The sequence below is a fragment of the Tachypleus tridentatus genome, chromosome 7 (assembly GCF_004210375.1).
Source record: "Tachypleus tridentatus isolate NWPU-2018 chromosome 7, ASM421037v1, whole genome shotgun sequence".
NCBI lineage: Eukaryota > Metazoa > Arthropoda > Merostomata > Xiphosura > Limulidae > Tachypleus > Tachypleus tridentatus.
In genome coordinates this window covers 57409687-57422450 of record NC_134831.1, presented here as the reverse complement: position 1 = coordinate 57422450, position 12764 = coordinate 57409687, and the positions used below count along the sequence as shown (strand labels likewise).

At 36.0% G+C, this 12764-nt stretch overlaps 1 protein-coding gene across 1 annotated transcript in view; it reads left to right on the top strand.

The window, feature by feature from the left end:
- MED23 (mediator complex subunit 23) overlaps positions 1–12764 on the top strand; it is a 106632-nt gene that overhangs the window by 7083 nt on the left and 86785 nt on the right. The window contains 1 exon segment of the mRNA XM_076511876.1: positions 10324–10428. Coding sequence (XP_076367991.1) covers positions 10324–10428 — 105 coding nt within the window.

The following is a 12764-nucleotide window of genomic DNA, read 5'->3' as shown; positions in this document are numbered from 1 at the left end:
TTGACAGTGTTTGAATTTGCACTTGCTCTTTTGGTTTTTATTGCTGACTCCATTTTTCTCCTGAAGTGGTTAATTTTGAACTAAATTTGATTTATTTAACTCTGTTATGAATTTCAAAGTTAGCATTATCACTTCAGGAGTTATGGGTCTCAGGCACAGAAAACCCAATGAAAGATTTATTTGCTCTTTTGTATTAGGAGATGGAATGTCACATGGTCCAACTTTATTTCCAGTCTTCACAGTAGCTCCCACTAACACTCATGAGCCTCTGCTGGTTGACAAGGAATTTGTCTGTCATTTTTCCATCTCCAAAATTTGTTGATCATTACTGTTTCCAGTTTGTAGTGACTTCTAGGTCTAGATCATTCTTGATGGATTTATGCTTCAGGTTTGTGATGTTTTCTCCATGCCACTTACATATTTATTATTCACTTAATTCTTACTTATTACACAATCAATCTTCCCTTACTTTTAATTTTCCTTCCCTTGATATTCTGGATCATGCTGATCATTTAGCTTCATAGTTTTGTGAGGGGATTAGCAAGTTGTGACCCTTAAGGATTTTAGCATATTTTGCTCTTTCCTTTCATTGAGTTGTCTATCAGTTTTTAGATCAGTAGTTTTTAAGTTTCTTGTTACCAATTTGAGTGACAGCTTTCAGTGTTAAGTCTCTTAGTGTAACATATGTGATTTCTTTTTTGTTGGGGCATTAAAGTTTGTTGTGATATATATAGGCTTGGGTCTGTTTAACTTCGATTTATTGTAGGGTTTTAAATAGGGCCCTAGTTTGGTGACTTTGTCTTTGATTCAGTCCCAGCATTGTTGTGCTTTGGATGTCACTGGTCCACCGACATTCCACCCTTACAAATATTGTAGCTATTTGTCTCTGTTGGAGCCTTGTATACCTTCATCTCACCCCCCTCCCCTGTCTATCAGTTTCTGCCTTTTTTTTGTCCTCAAGACAACAGGGGATTAGTGGCTAGTAATCAGTTGTTTCTGCCTCAACCTCTTTGTATCAACTTCCAAGTTCACCTTGGAGTCCTTCTTTCCCTGAGATTGATGTCTTTCTCTTGGGTTGTGGATATGACCTATAGATGTTTCCTGTGCTTCACTTCTGTGCTTATATCACATCTTTCTTCTCCTTCTATTTAGTTTGTACCTTTTGGATTGGTTAATCAACTTTTAAGCCTTTCTTTTAGGACTTGCTTCAGCACCTCACAGGTTTGGTCTAATCGTCTAGGCTTTTGCATATCATCTCCATTTTTAAGAACTGTTATTCTTCTAACTCATTTAAAACAGAAATTGGCCACTTATGCTCAGCAACTACTTCTGTAATGACTTGGATGGGCTAGTTGGTGAAATTGGAGTAGTCCTTCCTCAATCCCACTCAATGTCTTGTCCATTTGAGGGTCTTCATTGGCTCTAATATCTATTAAACACAGCCTTCTCCTTCACAACTTCTTTAATGGAATGTTAGTCCACCATGTCTTCAGTCACTTCCTACTTGTAAGGTTTTTTTGGTTTTTGGGGACTTGGTATTCAGTGACTTCATCGATTCCCCTTGGTCATGCTCATTTATGATCCCTTTAGAGGGCATTTCATTAAAGATAGAACCTTGATTGGGATCCTCTCTCCACTCCCATTTCCCTTCTTCCTTCCCAACAAGATGTTCTGCATTGGTGGGTGCCAATACCTCTGCTGCTGGTGTGTTTTTTCTTTTGCTACATCATCTATATCTTTTTATGGATCCTTCCATTCAGGCATAGAGAATATGGGTCCATCACAATAAAGTTTCAGACCAGTGGTCTGTGGACTTCAAGCAGTTTTCATATCATCATTCTTGAACCTCTGCCTGTGTGTTGGGCATTATGTAGTTTTCTTGTCACCCGATATTGTCTCGGGATGGTTTGTTTGGATAATTCTATGGCAGTAGCACATATCAAATACTCAGGGGACAACCAGAATTGGTCATTGAATCTCTTTTACTGGGGCCATGCACATCACATTCTTATTATTTCAAGTCACATGCAGTGTCTTTCATCTGGTCGCAGATTGTTTTTTGTGCTCTGACTGAATAAATCCCACTTAACATTAGATTGGGGATTAGATCCTCTTGTTTCCAAGGTTCTTTATCAGCAGTGGGGTTCTTCACACATAGATATTTTGCTACAGGCCTACACATCAAGTTCCCTCTCTTTTGGTTGCCTGTATCTCATCCACTGGCTCTGACAGTAATGGCTTCAGTCTGGACTGGTCACGTTAGCATCTGTACATGGCCCCATCCTTCCGATTACTTCATTGAATTATTTCTTGTCCACTCCTTGTCAAGTACTTCTGATTGCTCCCTCTTGATCAGATTAGCCATTGTTTACAAGGTTGACTGCTCCTTTCCTTCCAGTCCCTCATCTGCTTCTTTCTTTGTCAATCTTGATCACATGTTCTACGCCGTGATGTGCATTCCTGCACTTGGTGAGAAGACCTCCCAGAGAATGTTCTGTTCTTTCAGTTTACCTCTTCTGGGATTTAAACATCCATCGACATGTTTGCCATGCATGGTGACCTGTGAAGGAGTGGATCCTATAGATGGGCAGCCTTGGGGTGGCCCCCTATAGGGTCAATCAGCTGGTCCACTTGCGTTAGGGTCAATCAAGTACCAGTGTTGGATGTTCTCAACTGGTGTTGTGAACATTGTACCTGATGCTAATATTTAGGTATAGTGCTCAGGAAACTCTGGCATTGTTGCAGTGTCCTTGTTTGGCATTGTAGTACATTCCTTCATAGGGCTCAATGGTGGGTGGGGTCAGTAAGCACCAAAACAATTTTTTTATTATTATTATGAATCTCCCAAATAAAAACTCAAATAAAATAGTGAAAAACAGTCCATAAGTAAATGACCATGTCTTGAAGATTCTGAGCAGCAGCCTTCAACATCTGTAACACCTGTACCTCATTTTTTTATATTACATTCTCTTTCCGACAAACCTGTAGGGCAGACATCTCCCTTTTTCATTCAGAGGGAACTTGTTCACTCTCCAAAGTTAGTCATAAAGCTTCACTCTGGTGACATATTGGTGGAAACATCCACATGTAAACACAGTGAAGTCCTCTTACATTCAAAGGTGATTGGAGAATATAACTGTTGAGTTGCTACTTTGAATTCATCACAACGAGTTATTGTTGAAAAGGATTTGAAGAACATCCCCGAGTTGGATATTTTAACTGGTTTTGCCACCCAGGGAGTTTCTGCAGTGAGATGTATCTCAAGCTGCAAAGATGGAATTATGATGCCGACCAATGTCCTCATTTAACATTTATATCACCACGTCCATCTGCCACCATTTAGGCAGATTATCTTAACTGCAAGGTATGGCCATATATATTTCAAACCTGCTCAGATGTTTCCAGTGTCAGTGGTTCGGTCACTCGAAGACATCATGTTGTGGTTCCTTGACGTGTGCTCGTTGTGGTGGCAAGGACCACGACGCCTGTGAATGTAAAACAGACATCTTTCCTCTTTTGAGCTGATTGTCTCTGGAGGAATTGAAACTGGCTCTTCATCGGTTTGACAGTGCATTGGTTGGACCTGATGATATACACTAGGAGTTGCTTTGCTACCTATCTTCTGTCTCTCTTACTATTCTTCTGATTGTTTTCAACTGGATCTGGCAGGAGAATGTTTTTCCTGATGCCTGGAACCAGGCTATTATCCTGCTTTTCTCTGAGGCTGGGAAGGATTCCAAGATTACTTCAAACTACTGTTCAATTGCTTGGATGAGCTGTCTAGGTAAGACCTTAGAGAGGATGGTTAATGCTCATTTTTTTTAGTTCCTTAAATCAAACAACAACTTCTTACCCAACCAGTGTGGGTTCCAATGACAGCACTCCACCACAGTTTACTTCATGTTATTATAGAAGCCTTTCTCAAACAATAACATCTTGTATCAATATTTTGTGACCTTGAGAAGGCTTATGATACTGCATGGAGGTATGGCATTTTGCGAGACCTCCACTTACATGGGTTACATGGTCGTTTGCCCATTTTTTATTAAAAAATTTTTAATGGACAGGTGATTACAAGTTTGTGTGTGTTCGAAACTTTCCCATTCTTTTCTACAGGGTCATACTTTTCATTATAAAGATTAATGCCATTACTGAACAACTCCCTCTTACTGTTGCAAATGGGCTCTGTGTCGACAACTTTCACATCTCATGTCAGTCGTCGAACATGAGATATATTGAGCGACAGCTAGAGACTGCCCTCAGTTGTTTACTGAAGTGGACCACAGCAAATGGTTTTAACTTCTCTTTCTCTAAAACGATTTTCTTGCACTTTTGCCACCAATGGGGTATTTACTCAGTTCCTGAACTCTATATCTGTGAATTTGTGCTACCTGTGGTCCCTTAGACAAAGCTATTAGGGTTTATCTTTGGCCATAAGCTGACCTTTATACTACACATCAAGCAGCTATGAGTCAAATGTACAAGAGCATTGAACATCCTCTATGCCCTCTCTTCCATCACTTGGAGAGCTGATCGATGTTCTATGCTAAAAATATATTGTGCTCTTATTGAATTGAAACTAGACTATGGGTCACTGGTCTATGACTCTGCCAAGACCTTGGCCTTGAAAATGCTGGGCACCATTCATCATCAGGGATTTTGGCTCTGCATAAGGGCTTTCCACACTCCCCAGACTAGAGTTTGTACATTGTCTCATAAGCCACCTCTTCACCTCTGCCATTTGCAACTGTCTTTACTGTATGCTTTGAAACTTTGATCCTTGCCACAGCATCCCACCTGGCCTTGCTTTTTCAGAACAGATGATCTGCCTTTGTTTATTTTGGCCTTTGTATCCAGGTGCAGTTGGATAAATTGGGGCTGTCCTTGGATAACATTGCTGTATTCACTGGTCAGTCCATCACACCATGGCTTATTACAATCCCCAAATATTACCTTAAGGCAGCTGAAAAAAAACTTGTATTACTGTACTTTCTTTCTTACTGCTGTAAACTTGCTGTAAATATTGGATATAACATTTTAAGTTTTTAATTCAAAAATTAAACTTTGTTTTGTTTTACCTTGATTCCTTTAATGAATTTTAATAATTTTACTTTACTTTTAACTTTGTACTGGATGCTTCGTGCAGATAGCCTAGTTGCTTTGTGCCATAAAATGCCAAACCAACCACATGTTCTACATTCCAACCTCTACATTTTGTAAACTTCATGCTTGCCTTATGTTAGGTCCTTGGCATGGCAATTCAGTTTCACACATCAAGTTGCTACTTGTTAGCTAGCTCCATACATCCATTTGACATGGTGGTGTAGATAAAGCAAGTGGCAGTTTTTCCATATTTCATTTACTGTCTGGGGGTTTCTAGTTGACCTGCCTACCCTGATTTGTGTAGCAGAAATTCTCACCTGATTCTTTGGTCTCCTAACTTTCCAGATATTATGGGATTTTTTTTTCCCATACCTTTTGTTTTTCTATTACCGTAGTGTTTCTACTTCTCCTGTTCCTGCATTCCTCCCAGATATATTGATCTAACCAGCATCCTACCCTTCAGGATTGGGTCATTAACATGGTCAATTGTTCCCTTACTTTACCTCCATTTGAATCATTTTCTGATTTTCAGTGTTACATATTTCCCATACTGAATAATTCCTTATATTTCCCTGTGGGCCATAACATCTATGGTCTGCATGGCTAAAGCAGAAGGGGATTGCTGCCAGTTTCTGCCATGTCTCAAGTGAATAACTTGATATGGTCTGCTTTTTAAAATTAGGGTCATTTTCACTCATTCTACTGTCTACAGTGATGAAGTTCATCTGGGCTTCACTGCATTGTCACCCTTGTTTCTCAGGTGGAGTATGATAGTCCTTCCCACTTTCTGCTTCCAAGCTGCTGGGGTAATTGACCTTGGATGCACCCTCCTGAATGAGTTCCACAAGAAACAGGTTAGAACCATTCAGTTGAGAGTAGGGTAGTGGTTGATCTTCTGGCATAGATGCAACATGGACTCCAGAGAAGTTGAGCCATCATGTTTGTAGTTGATATAGCCTTCTGATCAGATTTACTGGATGACATGACCCTCAGTCACCATTTAGACAACCACTGGAGTCAAGACATCACATTCATAGATGAATCAGTCTCCTAATAACATATACACAACCACTGGAGTCAAGACATCACATTAATAGATGAATCAGTCTCCTAATAACATTTACACAATCACTGGAGTTGAGCAGTTACCTTACAGGTGGATGTGGTCTTCTTAAATCCATTTCACTCACTGGAGTTGAGCAGTTGAGCAGCCATCTTCCTGGTTAATGTGGCTTCTTAATACTGTTTGCACAAACAGTAGAGTTAATCTGTTGCTTTACTGGGCAATGTGGTTCCCAGATACTCATTAAATACACATTGGAATTGATCTGTCATAATTGTTGCTCACCCCTTTGATTGGGAGCCTTCATCCTTCTTTTCCATGCAAGTTGTTTCACAGCATTGAGGTTTTGGATTCAACCAGCCTAATCACCATAAGTCCTCACACACATCAGGTTGTCTGTCTTCTTTCCCCAGTTGCTCTGTTTGTATCTTGGGTCACAACAGTGATGTGTGGGGTTGTTCCTGGTTCTATTCTTGATCATCCCTCATTCTCATCTTAAAAGGATGTTATTGCATTTTGGTGGGTTTGGCTTCTGTTATGATTGGGGAGTTGATTCCATGCAAGACATTTTTGCAATACCAGATGACAATTCCCACATTGTTAGATCACAGATGATTCTTGTGACATACCTAGAAATAGGTGCAGGACTTAATTCCCAATTTGTGGTTTGAGGAAAAGATAGTATGATCTTCATTTCTCCCTTATGTGGATGTTGGTAGTCCATAAGGAGGTTTTGGAAGTAGTTGAGTTACCAAGTACAGTCTCATCATATCCAAACCACTCTACCCCTCACAATTTCCAGTCTTCTGTGTTACACAGAGGAGAAAAGCATACCTGTCTTAAAAGTGGTGCAATTTCCCTATTCTGTTCTACAAATCTCTCTCTCTCATTGTCAGGGGTATCCTTTGAATGATTTTGGGGGTTCTTCTGTTGTTCCCTTGCACTGGAATCTTCTCCTTCTGCTAAATATGGGATTCTAGCTAACCTTGTGAGTAGAGGGAAGTACTGTATTGGAAATTATAGTTTTCACATACTGAAAATTTTGATCTGATAGGTAATTACCTCCATTCAACTCCTACACTTCCAACATTTTTTTCCACACCTATTGCTAGACTTTGAAGTGAAAGTTTAGAAGAGGAGTGTAGAGGGAGTCACATGCATCACATGAGCATATAAGGGGTAGCACTGAATAAGAATAGTTAATCTTTTGAGGGAGGTAAGTATTGCTGAAAATGCATATTCTGTATGAGAAATTATAACTTATAATGTGTTGGATCAGATGCTTCAGATTTTATTCCTTATTTAGTGTTAAACAGTGGACTAAATTTAGTGGGGTATTTACAATTTTGCATTATTCTCTTGGAAACTCTCGGGAAAAGTTGCAAGAGCTCATGAGCAAAATTGAAGGAAGAAGAGTGATATTAGAGAATAAATTGGAGATGAGAAGCTTGAATTAGGAAAGTTGGTGCATTCAGAAAGAAGCAGAGAACCATAACAAAGGCCTATGATGGTTTTGTTTTGAAATGTTTGTATGTTTTACAGTAATTTCTTTATGTCAAATCTAAAAATATCTATTTTTCTGCATAACATACAGAGTTTTTACAAAATGTCATTTATTTTCACATAAGTGATTTGTTTTCATTGAAATGAGTCACATTTTGTTATACTTAACATGCTAACAACCACTGGTTATGGATTTCTTTGGACCAATCACTACGTGAGAGTCTTATTAATCATATCTTAATGATGATTGTAATAATAAAAAATGTTCATTGTGGTAAATGAAATAATGATTTAACTAAGTGTTTTTCTTCTTGATTTGTAAAAGATCCTTACATGATAGAATAAATAAATAAATATATATATATAATATATATATATATATATATTCAAAATTTGCATAGCTAAATTATGGAAAATCTGTTATTAAAACCAGAACAACTTTTATGAAGTTTAAAATTGCAAGTCTTTGTAATTGTTAATTTTCAGAAATACACTAACATTAATTTTATTGTGTAGTAACAAAATTATCTTTTGGCATTATTTAATCCCAGTTAAAAATATACAAATTTCAGTACTAATGTTGTGTAAGAAAATGTAAAAATGCTTTTTTACATTGCTGTTGTGTTCTTAATTAATTGTCATAAAAATATGTGCTTATTATTAAGTTTGTATTTTTAAACATTTTTCACTTTGTTCTTGAGTCCACATGAAAATTATTAGTGAATTATACAAAGAAAATCTGTTGGGTAGAGGTTTAATATAAGCAGTTTTGCCAATTTGCAATTAATTGGTGCTGTTTGACTGATTAATTCAACAGTACCACTATTTGAGGCTTGATGCTTTGTGAGTAAAATATACTCTTCAAAAAAAAAAATTCAAAAGGCAAAATTTGAGACATATTGTTAACAAGTTTATTCTGGGTAGTTCTGTATGACATGTGTGAAACTTTGCACATTCACTGCTCAACATCCAAAGTCTGCTCACAAGTCGAAGTCCATGCTCACTAGTTGAAGTTTAACGTCACTCAACGTCAATAACGAGTATGCCCCCCGTGAGCATCAATAACTGCTTGGCATCTTCTGCCCATGGAAGCGATGAGATGACGAATCACATCCTGTGGAATGGCTGTCCACTCAGCCTGCAAAGCTGCTGCAAGCTGAGGTAGAGTCTGCGGTTGAGGTTGTTGCCGTCGCAGACGTCGGTCCAACTCATCCCAAAGATGTTCGATGGGGTTTAAATCTGGTGATCTGGAGGGCCAGGGAAGAACGTTGATGTTGTGGTGTCTCATGAAGACAGTGGTGACTCGGGCTGTGTGAGGACGGGCGTTGTCATGTTGAAAAACATCGTTGATGTTCACCATGATGGGTTGCACATTGGGCCTAAAAATCTCGTCAGTGGTTGCATACGGTCTGATCGGAAATCCTACGCAGTCCTGGTATGGTTGAGGCAGTAGACATCGCAGTGGTGGTCCTATTCCGAAGGTGACGTAACCGGATGTAGCGATCTTGTGTGGGCGTGGTCACACAAGGTCTGCCAGATCGTGGACGGTCACAAGTTGATCCATGTTGTTGGTGACGATTCCATAGCCTTGTGATGGTGCTTGGGTGGACATTCACAGCTCTGGCAACATCTGATCGAGATTCACCTGCTTCCAAGCTACCAATGGCGTTGTTGCGTTGTGCTTCAGTCAGTCTTGGCGTAACTGTATTGCGTGTTGGTGGCTTAACACTGAGCTATGGAAACCAAGAACCCGTCACTTATATAGGGATTTTGCACATGTTGCACTTGCAGAACATGCAGATCTCTCAAACAAATTTATTGGACACGCATGCGTTTTGGCAAAAAATCCGATGTTTTCCTCCGTTTTCAAAGTGCACAACTTTTATTGTCATTTTGGTCTGACAATCAGTGCCTTAACACATGTAATATCACATACCCTGAGCTTGTAACATTATTACATATATTTCTTTTTAAAATAAAAAAACATCCCTTTTGCGTTTCTTTTTTTGAAGAGTATACTTGTGGCTCCATCTCCTCAAAAACAATTTCATGATTATATAGCCATCTTATGGAATGTGTGTAGTTTCAGATGTAGGTATGAAATGATACGGATATAGTGAGTTAAATGAGGAAATAGTAGTGTAGATTTTGCTATTTTTATGGTTTTATGTTCTGTTTTTACTGATTAAGTAACACACTTGAGTACTTAAAACAATATTCAATAATAAAAGACATTAATTGTATTTATTCAACATCATATTTCTTATCTCATGAATCTATTTGTTGGAAAACTGTAGCTACAGTAACAGTGTAATTTGTTAAGGAATATTATTATGTTGCTCCTTTAGGCTAATGGCAAATTTAAAAGAAAACGTCTTTTATTTAAATTAACTTGCATTTGAGTATGATTCTAGTGTTGTTGGTTAAACTGAACTTTATATTATTGGTTAAAATTTAAAATTAAGTATTTTACACCAATAAAAATGTAAATAAATCGTGATTTCTTATCTCTATTTCCATTGTAACTGGTACTGATTATCATTATTTGACTGGCTAAACTGAACACCACTACTTTATGTGAGATACTCATTAGCCCAAAGCGTGGCCTTCAAGTTCAATACAATGTAAAGTAAGTATATGTTTGTTTCTTTAAGGGTGTACGAGACTTGCTGAAAATTATTCTTGGAAAAGCACATACATCTATAATCCCATCCAATATTAATGTGTCAGTACTGAATCAACTGAATGCTCTTCAGCAGGTAAGAATAGTTAGATTTTAGTTTGGGTGGTTTTTTAAAATCAATTTGTATCATTTTATTTGTTTAATTTCTTTGATAAAAAAAAACCTGATTAGCATAATAACAAATGTTGAGAATGATATGACTGCAGTGGAATGCAAATCAAATGATATGCACTTATTAACTTTGTTGCTATTGGCTTGGTCAATTCAAGAAAGTTCATGATCCCAAACTGACCACCAAAATTTCCATAGTATAACCTTTTATATAATTTATGAATCTTCATGAAGTTTGATAAGCTTTCAGTAAACATTACAAGAGTTTTGTAAAGAAAAGATCAGATTTTCAATTAAATATTTTTACTAAAAGTTTGTTCATGAACCTGTGAAGTCAAAGTGTTGACTGCTTCAATTGCAAAGTGATTTTCATATTCAGATTTAAGATACTCTTCTTTAACTTAAATTGAAATTTCAATAAACGTAATTTGTAAAACCTGCTAAATAAATATTAATTTTTTAATCTATTATTTTCTCTATGCTTACTGTACTTATTTGAACAATTTAAGTGATCTTGTAACCACTATATAAAATTAGGAAATCTAAATTTCTCTTTTTTGCTTTCTGTAATGACTGCATATTGTTCTATGAAATTACAGTTGTTTATTCTAAATAGCTTAAGGCTCATAACCATGTCTAACTAATGATTTTACCATAGAAGTTATAAATCACTCATTAAAAGCACAGTTCACATTACCATATCAAATTATGTATTGCATGAGCTGCTCATGAGCATACTTTGTGAATAATTTTTTTTTAATTATTTTATTTAATTGATTCATGTATAACCTAACAAGTTTCCAGATTTTATATTTTAGTTTACCTTTGTAATAATGAACAAACATGAAAAACAAAAGATATACTTTTTTTATTGCTCCAGTCTGTCGATGAAACTTACTTTTTTATATTAATGATACTACTACACTAAATAATTTATCTATTTGCATAACACAGCTAAAAAACACAAAATAATATCATGTAAAAAGCAAAGAATGTCCTATAACTATCATAATTTTTGTAGCTTTCTAATTATGTAATAAGAGCTTTTACAAATTTAGCTAATCAGCTCATTAATGTGATTCCCATAAGAAAACTTTTTAAACTAAATATCAAAATAGACAATACTTGGCAACAAAACATAGATAATAAAACTTATATTAAAAACTGATTTATTATCTGTGTTTTGTTGCCAAGTTTTTGTTATACAATGTTAATCAAATAGATTAATTAAATATTGAATGTAACTCTAAATAATACTAACATGTGCATTTTGACCTATTTATAATGAGTGATTTAATGAAAGTATCCATGTTAAAAATATGTATTTTGAAATTTTAAATTAATTATGGTCATATCTGGAAATCTTTCCCAGCAGTGTTGTTTATAACAATTAATAGCTGGTAAAAGACCTATGTCTTTTTGGATTGATTTGGTGGTCTTCTGTTGTGTATTCAAATTAAGAGTAATGGCTGAAATGGTAGTTTCAAATTTTAGAGTTTTCTTTATTGCCTTTGTGTACTTAAATTTTCAAGCATTTGATTCATCTTATGTCTACATTCATTCACTATTTGTCTATCTGATGCTGTGTTTATCTCAAGGTATTCAGATGTTAACAGCAAAGGAAGTTAATTTACACCTTTATTGTTTTACTTTGAAAGTAATGCAAATTATAATAGTTAAAGAACATTGTTTACTCTTTGCATTGTGTTATTGTTTGTTAGTACCATCATTATAAAAAGTAGGCTTAAATTTCATTGGCATCTGAAGGGTGGTAAGTACTATATTTATTTTTTCTTTATCTATGCTTGTTATTCATCATTATGAAAGTAACTGAAATGTAAAAATAGAAACATATCAAGTTAGGCTAGGTAGATAATGAATAATAATAATAAAATTGTTCAGGAGGTGTGCTTTTGAGCAACTTTTGCATTATGACATTTGATGTAGTGATATTAGCTGTGTTCACAGAGTGATTTTACAACTTGTATGATGGTATTATTAATTAGATATAGTTAAATGATAAAATGAAGTATAACAAGTGTAAACTGTTATAGTTCTTAAGCTATTAATAAACAGTTGCAGTTTTTGTTACAATCTGCAGTCATTCTCAAAAGGATAATTTATATTTCTTATGGTAGTTATGATGCCAGTCAAAATGGCATCATACCTACCATAAGAGTTCTGTGTACAGTCAGGGTATGGAAGGAACATAACAGATAAAATACAGTTTAAGTGAAAAAAAAAACTTATTACTGATTTAAGAGATTTTATAGGTTATGCAAGTGAAATTTCAAAATTTTC